Source organism: Macrobrachium rosenbergii, chromosome 3, assembly GCF_040412425.1.
Source record: "Macrobrachium rosenbergii isolate ZJJX-2024 chromosome 3, ASM4041242v1, whole genome shotgun sequence".
In the NCBI taxonomy this organism is placed as follows: Eukaryota; Metazoa; Arthropoda; class Malacostraca; order Decapoda; family Palaemonidae; genus Macrobrachium; species Macrobrachium rosenbergii.
In genome coordinates, this window is record NC_089743.1 from 48,220,841 (window position 1) to 48,241,000 (window position 20,160).

The window sequence follows — 20,160 nt, forward strand, 5'->3', positions numbered from 1 at the left end:
CACTTCAAGCTCAGCTCCTTTGATAGTTTTAAATCAAAGCAGAATGTTTCTGCACATCATACATACATTATTTCTGAGAGGATATCAAGCAGATATAATGTGATTCCCAAATATTTGAACAGCACAAAATCACAAGGCATAACTGCAAGTGTTTCACAGAAGTGGCATATCATATCAGCAAGTCTCATAGCAGGAAGTTGTGTGACTAAGAACTGTTGCTCTAGAGATTTCAGTTCGCCTAGTAGCCCACTTGTCAAGGTGTACATCATTGTCTAAACCTCTCTACTAGCCTGCTCCCCTCTTCCCATACATTAGCCAGCTCATGCACCACCACACTGCTCTGTTGGTCCAGGACACACAACTCTCTCCCACTTTATAAGTGCCTCGCCTAGCCCATGCTTTGCATGTCAGCCAGCTTATGCTTTGTACCTTGCCACCTCTCTGAAGTTAACTTTATCCCCAAAATGCTTGCTTAATTCTGAGTGGGGCCTCAGTCTACCCTGGCTCTCATCCCAACAGGTGCAGTGTTTGACGAGGTACCTGTGGGGATAGACCCCTTCTCAGGCTAGTAGTGACGCACCTTCTATTTGTAATAAAATCAACCATATGAGAGGCTTCTCTCTGGGTGTTATACTTGGTAAGTCTTCTGGATAAAACAGTATAGGACTTTTGAGGGTTTTATTAAACTCTCATCATAAAGGCACCACATTCTTCAGCCATAGGTGTTTCTGCAAGACAGTCTTTTGTTCCTAAAGACACTGCATGTGGCATTGGTAGAAAGGGGGTAGTACTTTCATGTTTGTTTTGGAAGACTCGAAGGCTATTGCTGATGACAATAAGGAAACTTTTTCATCACGAACAATACCATCTTTAATGAGGTTGCCTTGAGGACTGCAGGATTCAAAGCAAACTTAAAGGCGTTAGTGGGCGACACCTCCCCTCTTCCTAGACTGTCATCCATATTGTTCCCTTCTGAAGCTGTAAGTTATGAGAAAGTTTTTAGGAATCAGTTGGCTTTCTCAAACTAGAAGTGGGTCCTGGGTACCCTTAACATCTAGAGGGTTGGAATAGCAACATGCAGGAAGCTTAAAGACCAGATGGCTTGTAACTTCCCTAGGAACAGTATGTTTTAAATTGCAATAGAGTACCCTATTTGATCATCAGCTTTATGCTGAAGACAAGGAACACAGTGTATAGGAGTCTAATTTGCCAACCTCCTCTACTTTGATTTTATCCATACTGTTATCATGACTCCACTCTGTTACCCATGGATCTGGTTTGGATGTTACCACTCCAGGTCAATGAAGGGTGACCTTAGGCTCTTCTTTGGACAAAAGCAAACGTGGCTTCGACCCGCAGTCATGCCCATGTGGGGGTTTGATGAGAGTGCACAGGATCAAATCCCAGGGGTACCTAATTCAAACCCTTGCTTAAATCAGGATGTCCTATTGCACATTTTAATAGAGTCAGAAGTACCCATATTGCCATGGTAACATGTTAAGCCTTTATGTTTGACATGCTCAAATGAGCTGAAATAAAGCAACCATCACCATGGTTACATGCTGAAGTTATGTAAGTCTCCAAACATCTTGGTTTGATATTTTTGGATAAGCCTTCCCCTGAAATTGTTGAAACCAGTAATAAGAACTGCTAGTTCTGACTCTCTGCAATACCACATTTCAACTTGCAGTAAACCATGTTTTTGGTAAAATACATATTCAAAGTTGCACCTATCATTACTGATGATTGCTGGGAAAACAAAAACTGACAGTCCTACCTCGTCTGGAGATGTAAATTTAGCTGTAATGAAAAATTACTGTTTTGTTACAGATTACTATTTGTTGTTAATAGTAATTTGTGTTGTATATTACTTTTGAGAGGAGACTTATACTTTATTCATAAACCACAGAAGTTCAGTTCAAGTTCAGTTCAAGGAACTGTGCTAAAACTCCTACCCAAAACTGACCTTTCACATGTAAAATTTCATGAAAACCAAAATATCCAAAGAAAATGATAAAAGGGTGAACAATTAAACAGTTATTACATTTAAATAAAGTATTTATTTAACATTTTTAAAAGCAAAATGTACAGCTTAGTTACAAGATTCCTATTGGGTGTCCATACATAAAATGCTGCCCTTAGTTGTCACAGACCCCAGCCTAACACTTAAGAGAGCCACATTCACTCTCTCAGCATCTAGACAATGCCCCTTCAAAAAGCCCCGCTTCAATTTCCACAAAGCTCGATTGGTAACCTGACAAAAAATCTGTCATAGAATATATATATCTTTTTTTATTTCATAAAACATTTAAAGGAAAATATTGCTGCTTCCAAAAAAATTTCTTTTTAATAATAGGAATCTCCTAAATGTGTTGGCCAATAAAAACAAATGCAATCAAAATATCACCCATACCAAAAATATCTTATTTGTGAAAACTCAGGGCTGAAACTTACAAGTCGTAAATGATACACGATGACTATTTTCTTCAACAGCAATGGCCAGATTAACATCAAAGATGATAAAAATTAGCTATCTTTAAACCTACAGAACATTGTAGAAAAAAATTAACTAAAGCATTATACCATTAAAGAAGTGAAAAAAAATATATATAAAATTATTTCCTATATACAGTATATAGGAAAAAGATGAATAATATACAAGACATGGATGAAACATTATAAAAAATACAAGAACTAGATTTATAGTTGAAATGACGGTTCATTCTGGATACTACAATAAATATAAACAAAAATGAAAAAAAAAAAAAGCCTCTACAGCAGGATACAAACTTACTGAAAAATGACTCCACTTTGCGCTTAAGCCAGATCCAAGCCAACGTAATTTATACAACACCTTGTTCAAGATATATTAATGACATTTCACAAATAAGGAGCTCACAAAGAGCTAGTTCGTCGCATCTTGAATACGTTACAGCAACATCGGCTTCTCACCAAGCGCATTTATCACAACATAAAGACTATAATTTCTTTTCTTCACTAAAAATAAAACTTCGATAACACGAATTGTTTCATATAACAATTTAAGCACACTTTTTATTTTATCACTTTGTACTTAGAGAAAATCAGGCTAAAACCTGAGTCCATAAAAGTTTAAACAAATCTTTATACATTCACATACGTATAAATTTACATGCATATACATTAATATACATAAACATTATATCCATATATACTGAACAGTATATACTTTGCAATACATGCATAGTAAAATATAGGCAACAAAGTTGTGTCAAAACATATGGCAGGACAAAAACTCAAAAAATTATGAGGATAGCAGAGAACTTTTGACATTTGAGAATCATTCCCAAGGTTGTGTATTTCCAAAAGTACAAAGGAAAAAGGAAAATAAAAGATCAATTACCATTACAAGTACTACTTTCCAGTTGCTCATTCTTGATGACTTACAAGACAAAGATAAAATACTAAATTCTGTAACAGTTTGTCACACTCCAGTCTGATGATTACTTGCTAACTCTTATGAAACATGGTCAAGAATTTGTTGCTAACTCTTATGAAACATGGTCAAGAATTTGTATTGTACCAAAATACCTACCAACAAAAATTGGCTGTTTCCCTGCAAACTTTTGCTCATATGTTTAAAATGCACGTAGTTACTACCTTCCAATGTTATTTTGGGAGTTTAATAGACAGATTTTCAAGTGCCATATAAAATAGCTATCTCAGTAAAACAAAATATCCTCTCCTGAAATTACAACACACAGCAGTTAAAAAAATCATACTTATATAAGCATATATCAAGACTCGTTCCCCTTAAAAACTAACCCCATCCAAATCAATATTTCTAACAAATATCTCACCCTTTTTACTCATAAAAATGTTGATACTTTCATAGTTGTAATAATTAACCCTTTTATATAACTATATTTCATAAATTACTTCCAACATATTGCAACAAAACAATCCACTCTACATTGTTAAATATAATCAACAATTCAGTTCTACACAGCTTCCTGTAACTTGCAACCAAATTATACAGCACAAGATATATTCTGTCCTGGTCTACGTTTCGGTCACACACTTGTAAAGTTGTAATTTAACCAATTTTTTTGAGATACACATGTATATGTATACTTATGAACAGTATATAATGTATAAATGTATGTGTATGTATGCATATGTATGTATAGTATATAACTAATGCATATGTATGTGTATATGTACAATGTGTACAGCATACATACATACCTGATATGCATACATACATTTTGGTGTAAAAAGAGGCCACAAGATGTATTAGAACAATCTGGTCTTAAAAAATCAGAAGGAAGGAAAATCTTTACTAAAATCAGTGAAGATTGTGGGGGTGCAGAAATAAAATACTTGTGAAAGATGGCAAGAAACATTTTACCAAGTTGTTGAACTTTCTTTAATTTGAAAGAAATAAAATTATCCCAACTCAACATCAATACTGGTAAGATATACCTTGAAAAGAACAGTTTTTAGTACTCAGTATGCATTGTGGACGGCTACTTGAAAAGTTTCAACGTAAAACTGCCAGGTCTGCATGGAGTTAACGAAAATCACTTCCCAAAGATGGAAGCAAGATCGTATGCTTTGATAAGTAGTGACAAACTAATGTTAATTAATAACCAGATAAACATTGAAAATGTTCTTTAGCTGTCAATTCACAAAAATACATAATCATGATATAATCTCAAATTTGTCAAACGCTATATTCCTCAACATTTTAGCCAATAACCCCACCCCATTGGTAAGGATAGACAAAGCTCCAAAATTTCTGAGCCTTTTATCTTTCAACTCAAATTAATGAGATTTATCAGAAGCCTGCCTCTTCTACAGAGGAAATATGTCCACATCTTGTTTTACCCAAAAGGACAAATGAAAATGAATAACCAGAAAAAGGGTACTCTGATGATGACAATTACTGCAAAAGGGAAAGTGCATCAGACTGTCCATGTTAATTCATAATTTAAGGCGACTGGCTTTTCCCGTTTTACAGATCCTCGAAGTTCAACATCAAAACGTTTACCCAAACTTTCTCTATATTACCCCATCTCTGTAGTATATAAACATTCTGTCCTTTCAGCAGAGTACAGTAAATTGTTCTGCTAGACAAGTGAAAAGTACCTTAAAGCAAAATATCTTTTTTTAAAAAAAAAAAAAAAAAAAGTTACAATGCTGCAATAGAACTCCATCCATATCTGGTTTTGACATAACCAACTTTTAAGATAACCTTCCCTAAGCTTCCTCAAATTTTTTTAAATAATACTCAAATTTTCTATTGAGATTATTTTAACTTCTTGTTAAGGTATATCCTAGCCTCCACAATAAACAATCTTCTGTCGACTAGCCAACTCAACAACTGATAAACTTGTATCTTCCATCTTTCTTGTTATACACACATACACATTCACATGCATAGCTATAGATAGAAGTCACAGCATATTGTTCGAGTGCTGCTCTTTCTTCCCCACTGGTACATAATTTCTTTTTGCAACTGACTACTGATGTCCAAATGACTGCAACTGGATAATCACTTTAGATTTGTTTACAAACACCATAAATAATTATCTAAAATATAACTCTACAACAGGCCAAAAAAATATGTTTCATCAAGAGAAAAAAAAAGAAAAAGTTACAAATTTATAACACCACATGTGTCGCTTGATTCGATCACACATCCTTACACTATCAAAATATTGCCGAATCTTGCATAAAGTCACTCGAACATTTCTTGGGATTTACTTTTGCACCTGAAATTATTTTTCTTCATTTCTCTTCAGACTAAAGCACCATAATTTAAATACTGAAACTCGAATGACAAGGACTACCGACGCATGGTGCCATTGAGCTGCAGTGGTGACATATACGAGTATGGCGGGTACATAGTGTTTTGAGGCTGGGAGCGAGGGTCCTGATACTGGCCAGCAGCCTGCGGATGCATGTTCATCATTTGCATGGGCAGCTGCTGATTCATAAATGGGGCATTTGTCAGGTACGATGTGTTAAGAGCAGACATAGCTCCAGGCTGGCCCGGCATACGGTAACCATTGACTTGGTACCCCAACATGGTTGGTGGCATCATGTTAGAGGACATTTGCGCTGCAGCTGCAGCTTGATGAGATTTGTATTTATATGACAATGGTACCTGTGACTGCAAATTAGAAATGGGTGGCGTCATGTTCCGCTGGGCAGCAACAGCTGCAGCAGCTGTGGGAGGCGGAGTAACGGTGTGAGACGGAGGAGGAGTGACGGTATGCGAAGGGGGTGGTGTGACACCACCACAAGATGGGGGTGGAGGGGCTATATCCATAATTCCATTGGTTAGTTGTTGTAAACGTGCTATACTACATGAGGATGCACTTCCTTGCACTCCAGTTACATGATGTTGGCCACCACCAATTGGAGTAGGTGTAGGAGATGGCCCTGGAGGACTGGAGTTCAAGAAGTAGTTGCCTGCTGTGGGACCACATGCATTGGAAGAGCCACTTGCATGGCCAGCTCGTTGTGATGATGAGGTAGAAGAGGAGGAGGCAGATGAAGAGTTCTGGCTGGAACCTTGCTGAGTACCACCCATCCTTGACTGGATAACAGAGGTCATATATGAAGAAGAATGTGCAGGAGTGTGAGCCTGGGCATAGGTGTTAACAGACGGTTGAGTCAAATATGCCTGACTAATCATTGTCCCATGATGTCCAAGCATCTGTTGATGAGGACCCATCATGTAATTAGGGTGACTAAAATTTTGCATTTGTGGATGGGTGTGAGTAACATGAGGAGTACGAGGAGGATGAGGAGTATGAGCAGCATGATGATGGGACATAGGATGATGCTGTCCTAAGCCAGACGGTGGATGTGGAGTAGATGCCATCATCCGCTGTGTCATCATGTGAGCTTGACTTGAGGCATGCATAGCTGCGACGGACTGTGGGGATAACTGTGTTCCAAGATTGGATGGAGGCCTTGAGCCAGTGACAGAACTTTGTGTTTGTGGTTGTGCTGGAGGTTTTGGCTGAATGTGACGTTGTTTTGATGGCTGATGTTTTGTGGTCTGATGATGCGTTTGAGTCTGTGGAGCAGTTACAACTCCTAGTGTTTGAATAGGTGCCTGAGTAACAATAGTCTGTGATGCAGTTTGATGCTGTGGCTGTGAAATAGGCTGTGGCAAAATTGGGGTGGGTGTTGGAGTAGTTCTGGTTATGTGTGGTGGAGTTGGAGTAGTAGGTTGTGTATGAGTAGGAGTTGAAGGCTGTACATGAGTTGGAGTAGTTGGCTGAACATGGGTTGGAGTTGTTGGTTGTACATGGGTAGGGGTTGGTGGCTGAACCTGCTGATTTATTTGTGCACAATCATTATAACTTTGGGGAGTAGATGCTTGTTGAGGTGCCTCTACAGAATGTGCCATTTCATTACTGGAAATTGAAGTTGGAGATTCAATGCCTAACTGAGACACATCAAACTCTCCTTGAGAGTAACCATGCATCGAATGTACAGAATTTGTTGTGGAATCAGGAGTGAATACGCCCATGCTTCCCACCTCTTGCTGATGAGGTGGAGTTGGCGTGGGAGCCTGGCGAGTTATCACAGACGTAGTGTTAGTGGAACCACAGGAGGAAGGTGGTGTATTCCCCGCCGAAGAATTCACCACTTTCGGACCATCTCCAACATCAAGAGTGAGATCATGAGTATGTGCAGCCTCTTGGCCTGTTGGATGATTATCTACCTTTGGTGCATCAACAGGTTCATATGCTTGTTCCATCTGAGATGCCAAGTTCTCTTCTTGATGGCCAGCTGCACTTAACGTATCAGGTACTGCAGGAACAGTTGCCTGAACTTGGTCAGAATTCTGAACTGCACCTTCTTTATCTGGTAAACAGTCCTCTGACTGCTGTGTAATCTTTTCCTGTTGCTGTTGTTGCTGGTGATTTTGAAGGTCGTCTATTATTGGATCACAATGTTTATCACTTGACTGTCCCTCTTGACTCTGGTGACTAGAAATGGAAGAGAGTGCAGGAGTCTCTGAAATAGATGCAGATGCTCCAACAGATGGTAAATGGCACATACTCTCATCATCAGCTTCTAAACCCATTGCTCGGGAAGGAGATGATGCAGGTACCTCTCCTACAGGTACCTCAGGAATGGGAGTTGCTGGAGAACGAATCGATGCAGGAGACCCTATTGAGGAAGGCGAGACAGGTGATGTTGGAGAAGTTGGTGACGTAGGGCTTAGAGGTGCTGGGGCACAAGGAGGTTCCAGATGGGAAGGAACAGGAGAAGGGACTGGTGAAGGTGAAGTGGGTGATGGTGGTGCTGGAGCAGGTGGTGGTGAACTGGGAATGGGAGAATGAGGAGGAGATGACGAAGCTACAGATCTTGCCTGATCTGGGCTCTGGGGGGCAATCTCACTGTCCGGTCTTAAAGGAGAACTTGGAAGGATGGCTGGTGAAACAGAACGATGAACAGGTGATGAAAGAGGTGATGCTGGCAAAGGAGTTGTTGGCATGGTGGTAGAAAGTGGAGTGATTGGAAGAGGAGATGATGGAATTGGGGAGGTGGGTAGAGGAGAAGAAGGAAGTGGAGATGTTGGAAGGGAAGAAGCTGGAATGGGCGGTACTGGAGGACTGGGGACTTTTGGTTCATCTAATACAACTGATGGTCGTGAATCTTCAACAATATTAGGTTCTCGCTCCTCTGTCCCTCCCCAGATACTTTCAACTGCTTTTGTGACCTCTTCTTGATATGCCTCATCAACTCTGCCATCACCAGCTTTACATTCTGGCACTTCCGGTACTTCCACTTGAGGAGAATTAGTGTTAAAAGTTTCAGATTCCATACAATTTGCATTACTAGTGATAGGCTCACAACCCCCATTCATTATACTTGCCACAGCCTTGTCTGCCTCACTTAATTCCTCTTGAACATCCCCACTGCTTTCTTTCTCAACACAGACATCTTTGGCAGGGTCATGGTTTTCCTTTTCCACTTCCATCTCATCTTCATTTCCCTCCCCTCCTTTTTCATTTAGTTCAATATCTTTGCCTTCTGAATCATTAACACCATTACAATCTTTAGTCAACTCAACCTCACCACCAGAGTTAGTAACCCCACCCCTTACTGGATCATCATGTTTATCTTCTTCAGGTTCAGGAGTTTTTCTATCCACAACATTTTGTATGGTACAAGCCTTTTCCAAGGCTTCAATTTTCTGGTCTTCCTCCTCTACTTCTTCTTCAATTAAATGGCTCTCTTCAGGTTCACGAACAATCACATTAGCTTCCTGCAGTGTCTTGTCTTCAATTATTTGATCTTGAGAATCCTGGCAAACAGGCTCTTCAAGCTCTGCAGCATCCGTTGAAGGAGGCTTTTCTCTTCCAGCATCAGTCTGAAAAAATAATTATTCTCAGTAAAAGTACTGGGGAGTAGAAGTAACTGTAAAGGATATTAATGCAGTCATAACTGGCCAGAAAGTAATTTTATAAATACAACTGAGAAATAGCTCATAAAACGTTTAATTCAATTTCACATTCATTTTTAACATTCATCTTTAAAGGATTTTCTCAAGATGCAACAGCATTATATTTGCTAAGTTCATATCATAGTAGGGTTAAGCAATAAAAGATATTTGTAAATCATCAACATGAAATGTTTCAACTATAACCATAACACAGAACTTCACTGCAAGGAAATAATAAAAAATTAATAATAAAATGCATAAACTTAATTAGGTTACTTTTGAAAGATACTTAAAAACATATGAAGCAAACCTACAGGTTTCAAGTACACCTATCAAGTTTATACTTTTATTCTACAACACTTCCACGGTGAGTAACTGCACTACAAAAGATTTTTGTATGATTAACTTTTAAGCAATTGATGGTAGTAATCAGTGACTCCTAGTCATATGCAGAATGCCACAGTGCTTATACAAATTAAAAGCTTGTGCTTCTATTCATTACTGACTTTCATATTCCTTGGACTTTTCAGTTTGAAAATACTTAAAAAAAAAAAAGCCACTATATGCTGTACAATAAAAACTTTAAGATGCCAAACTAAACTCAAAATCCTATAGACAGAGTATTTGTAAAATATCAAGCATATTGAAATGTGACCTATCATCATTCGGAGTAGCACCAACTTTAAAAAAAAAGTGAATGTCAATTACAGAAATAAAATATCAACCACTTACTGCAGAACATTTCCATTCCTATTTCATCACATAAAAAAAAAAAAAGCAAATCATACACAAGGTCTGGCATAATGACACCTCTATGCAATAACTATACTGGCACAACCTTCGCCATTCATGCAGCAACACCATGCCATTTACTTCTCATGGGAGAAATGTACATACGGGGGACCTTTTTTCCAACTCACCTTTGGTGGCCTCCCAGGTGGGCGACCAGAAGTTCTACCAGAACCTCGTCCTCGTCCCCGGCCAGTATTCTTCGGTCCCCTAGGTACACCTTTTGGCCAGCCTCGCTTCTTAACAACGGACGGTTCTTCAGGGGCTTTTTCATTATTACTGGCACTTCTAGCTTCTCCTTCAGCATCAGGGAGGCAATCCCCTTTGTCTAATTTCACAATGCCCTCACTGCTTTTTTCTGATGACATCTACAAGGTTAAAACAATCACAAATCCATTATCTATCATCCCAAAAAGCACAATCAAGAGAATGGTACCATATTATCAAACACTCTAGCAAACAGGACTTATGAAAGGCATTAATGAAAGACTTTTCATAGTTTAGTTAGCTTCTTTAAATATAATTAAGCTGCACCTCATATAACATTAAAAGGTAGCAAATGAAAAAATAAAAACTAAAACACACTGATGTACAATGCTATTTCAGTGCTCTTTAATTAGCAGAATTTATTCTTATACATACAGCATGTTGCTACCCCTGTGCTTCAATGATAAAAAAAAATAAAGTGCTTCCATAACATGTGCATACAAAAGCACTGGTACACTATTATAACAATTTCTAAGGTCCCAAATATCTGACTTACAAAAATCCATTTTCTTTAAATGATATACAATAGTTAAATCATGATTTATTATTATAATAAAATAATCACAAATAAATAGACCATCTGCATCCTGATCCCAAGGCTAGACATATACAAATAAAAAATGAAAAGTAGCTTACCTGATCTGGTTCCGGTGACTCGGGTCGTTTTCCAAGGTCAACCATAGGTTCAAGGTGGGGCATTTCCAAGTCACCACCATCCACACTAATATCATGGAAAGGGGGGAGCATCAAGTTAAGATTTAATTTGATTACTGTACATATAAAGTTCAAAATACACTAAACAGTGATACTGTAATTATCCCAAAATGCAGTGAGTCTGAATGCACCAATACCATTCCCTTCAGCACTAATCCCTTTGGAAGAGTACCTTCTACAGGGTGGAATGACAATATAAAAGATTTTTTGCAGCATCCCTTCTGTATTTGGCTTACTGCATTCTCTATTTTGCTTTTACATCCATTTCATCTGACCCCTTGCCACCTAACTGACTAACTTTACCTTACTCAAACTTGTCCCTCGCTTAGAAGATGAGATTCAATGGTCTCATTAAACTACTTTACAGTAATAACAATACTCAAATCCCCAAGTAAGAATGAGAACTAACACTTTCTCATGACAAACCTATTGCTCATACGGACTCAATCTGTGTTAAAAACATCCAGATGCACAAATCCAATACTTTAAAAGGAAAATCCCAATGAACATGTGCCAGCCAACTTTACTGGGCCACATAGGAAACATCTCTCATTCTCCGCTAGCCTTACTACCATGCTGGCATGATACCATTCGTCCCATGACCATCATGCTTTTCTTAATATTTTTTGTACTGTGCCATTCATAGATTACCATTTACCATTGTTCACTTGTTTTTCATCATCCTCTTTCACTTGAAAAGTGATGCCCAGTGCACAGAAAGTTGTTTAATTCTTTTTACCATCAGGCTGGCAAGGTAACTGCTGCCTATGCACTACTATGAGTGGCCCAATTCTGCTTTCATGGCCTTTTCAATAATATTCAGTTTAGTAAACTATTCACTTCAATAATCTGATAATTCAAGTTCATGTAATTCTAATTCAGGGCTTTTTCTTTGCCAAGTTTTATGAGCGTTTTGTTACTTTCAATCCTTACATTACTCTCATCAAGCTCTGTTTGCTCAAGGATGTTTGCATAACCATATTTCCCTTCAGTTCTCATTTATCTCAGGTTATTACATGACTTTATATTGAGGCTCTTTAGTTAAAAGCATCTTAGTGTTAAATGGATTCAATTTTCCATTATTATGTTCATTATTCCTCAATGTCAACAGAGTTGGCTTTCTCCAGCCCTGAATCCTAAATTTTCCTTAACAAGTAACTTTTGCCCTTGCAGATGTTTCCCTGTCCTGAAGATTTCCTGGTCACCAATGCCATCTGTTCCTACGTGGGTCCAAACACTACATTTTTCATGTAGTTACTTAGGAGGAAGGTAGTACTGGCAGGTAGGGGAGCACCTTTGTGAGCGAAGTGGGGTGTCACCTTGTAGAAAAAGGGCACTGGTACCAATCTGCTGGCACTGACCCGGAGGGCAGAGTAAGCACTGCTCCCCTAGCACTGCCCTGAAGGCCGAGCAGGTCTTCACTATATTCCTGCTCTGCATGTTACAGACCGGATTCATGTAGGACTAATCTAGAACTCAGTCTCCCTTCACAGAGGCACAATATCAATGATCCAAAGGCCTTGTTATGAATACTCCATGTATGAAAGACATGGCATTTGTATCCCCGTAAAAACAAAGTTAATTTTTTTTGTTTTAGCTATGGTAGCATACCTAACAGAACTCTGTTATTTCATGTTGAGGGATTTAACAAGCCTCATGAAACTTTTCAAAAGCTGCCTTGATCGTATAAGACCTAGCATCCTAGCTGAAGTTAAGATGCATCAACTGTATTTTTTATATGCTTTTATTTAACTTGCTTTTTTTATTTGTTTGTTTGTCTGAGTCAAATCTTGTAACTCAATTTTTTACCTTTTCCCTTCATCCGATGAACTTGAAATTTTGCATGGTTACTCAATCCCAGTGACAATACAGACCTCTAGTGACCCTACAGTGACCTCTGCCAGTATCAGGATTTGTATGAAGTGAATAACTATGGATTTTTCAAACCTTCTTTGGCTCGACAGGATATTTCGTTGGCTACAATCATAATCGGTTACAATTTCTGTCTAGACTAAAAAGTATAAAATAATTTTTTGAGACACACTAGGATTTTCTTACAATTAATCATGACTATAAAAAAAGCATGGGTGCAAAACAGGGAAGGGAATTCTACAAGAAAAACACCTGTAGCATTTCCTTCCATGTTTGTTGCCCACACTTTATTTTTATAGTCATGATTAATTGTAAGAAAATCCTGGTGTCTCTCAAAAAAGTTATTTTTCACCTTTTTGTGCATGTTTAAAAAAAAAATGATTTTATCCATATGAATCATGCCAACCCAGGTCATGTTAAGTTGAGGGTCACTCCAAAGTCTGGTGGGACCCACCACCTGAGGTAAGGATGCATCCCAGATATTTCATTCTCTGATTCATGGCACTCTAGCTCAGGTTTGGACCAAGTGCCCAAGTTAAATGTGGATGTGTCCTTGTAATGACCATTCCCACATTTACTTTTAATCTTTATTTTTCCCAACCCCATAAATCCCAATTTCCCATTTAGGTTTCCCAAACTGTAAGGGGAAACAATGAGTAGTAATTTCCAACAGAAATGTCAAAATCATCTGAAACAAACTACTGGAAAAAACCACATTTTAGTGAAGAATTCAATTATGGGCAACTTGTAAAATTATACCATATTTTTGCTCCTTTTCTACTTTCCTTTTGATATCCTTCTGTTTTCTCCACTATAAATTGGAGATATTATGCCTACACCTACATTAGTTTACATCACTGCCTTTTGTCTGATGATACATAAACTATTCTTTACTTTTACTAGTTTTATCCTTCATTAATTACTAACCTATATATTACGTCTTTGAACAGTGAGATATGTGATGACCTGTCAGTGGCTCTCACAGCAGGTGGGTTTGTGCTGACATTGGAATTTGCTCAGTCACTTGCAGAGAACCATTTGATCATGGTCCGAGCACATGGAAACAGCATGCACCGGAAATGCCCAGATTCCGGTAGTGTGTGTGTGTGTGTGTGTGTGTGTGTGTGTGTGTGTGTGTGTGTGTGTGTGTGTGTGTGTGTGTGTGTGTGTGCACGATCGCTCATGAGCTACTTATGAGAGGAACAGTGACTCTCATGGGGAGACGAGTTCCTTGTTGGACAGGTCGGTATTGTTCTCAGCTAGCACTCTGCTGGGCCTGCGTTCCAGTCTCCGGCCAGCCAACGAAGAATTAGCGAAATTTATTTTTGGTGATAGAAATTCACTTCTCGGTACCGGTATAATGTGGTTCAGATTCCACAATAAGCTGTAAGTCCCATTGCTAGGTAACCAATTGGTTCTTAGCCACGTAAAATAAGTCTAATCCTTCGGGCCAGCCCTAGGGGAGCTGTTAATCAGCTCAGTGGTCTGGTTACTCTAAGATATACTTAACGTTTTCACGAGGAGACTGCTTCGATCTCGAGTAGCGGATATGTGTTTTAGCGTGCTGTAGTGTTTACAGAAACGCCAGTATGAAGATACGTTATTTACGGCCATAGAATGTGAGTAGAAACATACAGTGACATTTATATCTTTTCCAGACTTAAAAGGAAAACCCCCAGTTGAGAAGCAGTAAAACCAAATGATGTCTACACAATGAAATTGTCCATTTGTGCATTTTTCTGTCTTGAATATGTACATTAATTCCAGGGTTTTAATATGATGTATTTCTTTCTACAGGAATTCGAACATCGTCCTGGGAGGGACAAATATTTAGAAGTGGTGTATTTTACTCTTACAGTACGATATGACATTTATTGTGGTCTTTATGACCTTATTGCTTTGTTTGATGACCAGGGTGTTAATCACTAGTATTGCTTGGCATAGAATCATTATTCTACTTGCTTGTGAAACAGTATCTCCTCTAGTTATGAGTGAATCACTGCATTTCATGACTGTAGCTTTTGCTGAATCACTTCCGTTAAATTCGTCAATAAAGTCTAGTTTTGTATATCAGTGTCTCACTTCAGTAGGCCTTTGTGTAAAGATAGGTTTAGTGACAGTCCTTTGACGAAGGAGAAGGGATCTGCTGATCCAAGGAAAGAGCCACGGCTACCAGAGATATCTCAACAAAAGTGACATGGTTAATTCTGTTCTTAAAACAGATGCATTAATGAAAAGATGGCCCTCAAACCCGGGCCGTTAACATATATATGTGAAAAAGCACATCTATAGTTTGAGAGAAAACAATAGAGCCAAGATCAGTGAATACTTCATTAATCTTCTTTTAATGCATCTTGATTAAATACAGGGACCATCCAGTTTACTGATGTAATCAGTAACTCATTCGAAATGAGAAGGGTGACAGCTGATCTAGGTTTAAAACAAAATTATGGAGATACTCAACACCATCTAAACATCATACCCTTAAATCTCTCTCACTCTAAATTCCAAGTGCTCAATCTTCTGTGCACATTGGCTAAAGCATACTCCACATACTTAATCAATAAAACATCTAAAGCTTAGCACAAATACAACCACTCACACAACTTAGTGTCATCATAACTAATTCTCGCTCTGCTGTGCAGGTAAAAAACAAGCAACATTTCTCAGTACTGTATACATAAAAAAGCAGTGCGTGTTTTGCGAAAAAGAAAAAGTAAATATTACCGTTACAGGCATTATGAACACTAACTGGGACATGTACTGGTGCTTATTTACAAAACATAACCATTAAAGAGAGCAGCAGAATGTACAAAGAAGGGGGCTAAATATGATCTTACAGGCCTCCAAATACACTGTCTAAATTTCAGTTTTCTCTTGAATTACAGTACGGTATATGTTTTTGAATACAAAAAAATAATGAACGAGCAGCAAATTAAAGCTACAGGAATCTATTTTTGGGAAGGGTAACTTTTTGTGTAGATTTAGACTGCAGAAAAGCAAGGATCATGCACTACCCAGAAGGGTGCCTTTCAACACATAGAGGTGATTGATTGCCAATTTTCTCTAAGATCTAATGGTCTATATCCTAAAGTAAAACCCGTTTTCACTACAAAAACCAGGAATTATGTATGCACATTAATAAGTAGGCATCTCCACACATTAACATGGACATTAATGTTCAATGCTAACTCTGTTTATTCTTTGCTCATATAAGGAGGAAAAGATAAAAATCACCAAATTTAATAATGAGGAACACTGCTCATCAAGACCATACATTATTGTCTTATATACTTGATACCCCAGTTCTAGGAATCAGAATATGAACTCATGGTCTGGTTGATCAATTTATGAAGTTAAGGATGTCACGCCAAGCAATGGGGCACTTTCAGCCGTTAAGTCCTGTTATTTGGTCTGGTTGAACTATTTATTATCTAAATTTGTTACCATGATCTTTGGATTTCCAGGTGAACCAAGGCTAACAGCTGAAATCTTTAAACTATAAGTTCAGCCAAGGAGCTAGATATCTTCTAGTCTGCACTGAAAAAACTCTTCATGTTAAGAAATTGTACAAATTTCAGAGTTTCAGTTGATTAAGTCCTTACTTTTGCAATTAGCATGAAAATGTTACCATCTATGTGTATCATATAATGTTATAATCATGAAAGCAAGGAACACAAAAGACAAGAAATCATGAAATTATTAAACTAACAGTCTAATTATATTTTGGGGGTAATAGTACTATAATTAGTAATTACCATAGCTGGAAAAGCTGTTATAGAAAAAAACTTTTTTCATATAAACATGTATGACTATAGTCCCTCAGCAGAATTTTTGTACTCAAAATGTTCATACAAATGAACTTTGCAGAATTAATGTTTTACCAGCTCCAACATGTAAAGGAAAGTCATGACACAAATAGACCAAACAAACTTACAAAGTTGAAACAGCTATTTCTCAACAAAACAAGACTCAATGGTCTTGTTTCTTCTTAAGACCAGCAAAATGGGACTTGGTGGTCTCATTAAACTATTTTATGGTGAATAAATATTAAATATCACTCCACACAAATGTTCAACTTTACAAATTTCAATCAGATAAAATGTCACAACTGCAATACTTACCCTTCTTCTTCCTCCTCTTCCTCTTCTGCATGAACTCCCCGAAGGCTTCTCCGCAGTCCAGTAGATAACTTAGCCTTCTTAGCTTTCAGTAGCTCAGACTGCTCTTCAACTCGTTTCGATTTCCTAGTTTTAGCTTCTTCCTCCAGTTTCTTTAACCTTTGTCTATTTTCAGCTTCCCTCTCTCGTCTCGATGACCTGTTAGACAAAACACACTTTAATCAGGTATGTCAGCTCATAAATTTCTTGGGGGAAAAAAAAACATAATATTCAAGATAAGCTTCAGTACATGATCATTACCATTTCTACCACTTTTATCATTCATTTCCTCTCCGAAACTATAAAACTCACCTGTCACTTCTATCTCCATCATCATATCTTTTCGCTCGCTTATATTTAGGCAGTAGATAGTCTTCAATTTCAGCTCTTCGTGCTTGTGCTTTTGCTTGACTCTTGACAGGAGTGACTTCTGCACGTTGCTCTTCTTCCTCCATTTCAGAGTGTTTCCTTCTACGTCCATCACGGCTACTGTACACAACAGACGGACTCTGTGTTTTACTTCGTAACCTATGTGGCTTTTCTGATTCAGGAGTCTGCTCTGTTATTAGTTTTCTCGATTCAGAGGGATCTTTCTTTAATTCTTGCTCTTTATTTTTTCTTCGAGATGATTCTCTGTGACTAATTACTAGTGGTTCTTCTATATGCTCATCTCTCCTCCTTGTTCTAGAAGAATCCTTACTAAGAGGAGATTCTTCTTCACTTTCCTCGGGTTCCAGTCGTCTCCTGTTTTTTGTTGAGGAGTTTTCACGTACACTGTGGTCCTCCTTTTCTTCTGTTTCTATTTTTTTCTTGCGGTTCGATGATTCACTGCGATGGTCATCTTTCTGATCATAGGTTCCACTCCTCCTACTTCTGGATGAATGCTCTCTATGATGATGATGGTGGTGGTGGTGATGGTGATGGTCTTTGTCATCAGCTTCACTTCTTCTCCTACTTCTTGAGAAAGAACTGCTGTCCCTTGTATTTTCTTCTTCAGCATCATCAATGTCCACCTTCTTCCTGCTTTTTGACGAGTCCCTACGCCCCTCTTCCATGGTTTCATCATGGTCTTTTCTTTTACCTCTAGATGGTACTGAATCCTTTGGTCTGCTTTCTTCACTTTCTTCATGTCTCCTCCTACTTCTTCCTGAAGATGATTCCTTGTGACCATCCCCACCTTCTTCGTGTTTTCGCCTGCTCTTCACAGGAGATTCCAGTAATCTATCACCACCATGTTCTTCATGCCTTTTTCTTATTCGAGAACTATCCCTTCGTCTATCCTCACTGACTTCATCTGGGTCATTTCTCTTGCGCGTTCTAGAACTTTCTCTGCTGTCCTCCACTTCTTCAGATTCTAGCCTTTTCTTCCTTGTTCCTGAGTGATCCCTTTTTCCTTCCAAACTTTCACTAGAATCCACTCTCAATTTTCTTGGTGACAAAGACTCTTTAAGCAATTCATCCCTGCATTCGTCATGTTCAACTTTCCTTCTGCTTCGAGGAAGCATTTCTCTTTGGTTATCATCATGACTTCTTTCAGACTCGGACCTTTTTCTTCTAACTGAAGAGTCTTTTCGACAATCATCATCATCAACAATCTCGCATTTTGGTTTGCTTTTGGTTGGTAAGATACTTCTTTGGTATTCCTCTGCACCCACATCACTTTCTGATTTTCGACTTTTTGAATGACTGTCTCTTCTCCTTTCTTTGTCACAAGAATCTGATCTCTTGGCTTTGATTGGAGAAATTTCTCTACGAATTTCTTCACCATCTTCCTCACACTCCATTTTTCTACGGTTTTTTCCATGATTTCTGTCCTCAAATTTCAACTCACTTTTTTCACTGGTAATTATCAAGCCTCTTTCTTCACCCTTCCTACATCTTTCATCTTTTGACTGAATTCTAGGTATATTTTCACAATCTAACCTTTTACTCTTATTAGATATTTCTTTTTGACTTTCTTCATCAGACTTTTTCACTTTAGTTATTGAAGACTCCCTTGTCCTTTCATCAGGTATTTCTTTATCAGGTTTTCTTTTACTCTTAAATACAGAGGTTTCTTTTCTAGTTTCATGTTCTCTTTTACTATTTACATCTCGCTTTTTATCCACCTCTTTCACACTAACAGACACTAAGTCCCCCCTTACCAACTTTTCCTTTCTATCAGACTCCATATGATTTTCAGTCTCTCTTCTATTTTCTTTATCAACATCATTAACCTCTAACAAGTCACTCTTCCTACTTTTGGAGGAGGAAGAATCTCTGTGATGTTCTCTACTATAGTCTTCTTCCCCTCTCCTTCTGTCCTTGGGTGAATCCTGATGGCTCTTTCTACCATCTTCATTATCTTCACTTCCATCTCTTTTCCGCCTCTCCTTACGCGTTCCCTCCTCCTCTCTTTTCTTGTGCTTGAAAGACGAGAAGGAGGAAGAAGAGGAAGATGTCTCCCTTAGGTTCTTTGGTAAGCTGCTACTTTCAGGAAGATTGTCATGGAGATCATCGTCCTCATCTGAATGAAGAAGCATCTTGGAAGTCGTTGCAATCTTCTTTGAATTCTTAAGATGTATGGAGGAATCTTTCTGGGTGATTAAATGATCTTTCACACCTGTGCAAAAAATATATATTGAAAAATATTAGTATAAATACTACTTAATTCATTAAAAATCCGCATATACATTAGTTAATGAAAGCATACAGTAAATACTATACATTGCATTTTTAAGACTGTTTCACCTTGAAAAGTTATACATCATTTTTTGTACACCAGTCTCTTAATTACGCAAAAATAACTCATGCTAAAACCATTTTTTCTGCATGATTTCATTACAATTCTAAGAAAAACTATTTTATAAAAGCAAGTAACGACATGATGAAAATGCAAATTCATCTTATGATAAGTTGGAA

At 38.0% G+C, this 20,160-nt stretch overlaps 1 protein-coding gene across 15 annotated transcripts in view; it reads right to left on the reverse strand.

Annotated features, from left to right (window-relative positions):
- Positions 1–2,037: 2,037 nt before the first annotated feature.
- The window catches only part of LOC136855399 (uncharacterized), a 61,971-nt gene continuing 43,848 nt past the window's right edge, over positions 2,038–20,160 (reverse strand). For all 15 annotated transcript variants that reach the window (XM_067132492.1, XM_067132456.1, XM_067132475.1 and 12 more), the window contains 5 exons: positions 17,572–19,861; positions 17,224–17,418; positions 11,150–11,234; positions 10,378–10,614; positions 2,038–9,385 (listed from right to left, as the gene is read on the reverse strand). In XM_067132492.1, coding sequence (XP_066988593.1) covers positions 5,831–9,385; positions 10,378–10,614; positions 11,150–11,234; positions 17,224–17,418; positions 17,572–19,861 — 6,362 coding nt within the window. In that variant the 3' untranslated portion in view covers positions 2,038–5,830. The remainder of the gene's footprint in view (positions 9,386–10,377; positions 10,615–11,149; positions 11,235–17,223; positions 17,419–17,571; positions 19,862–20,160) is intronic.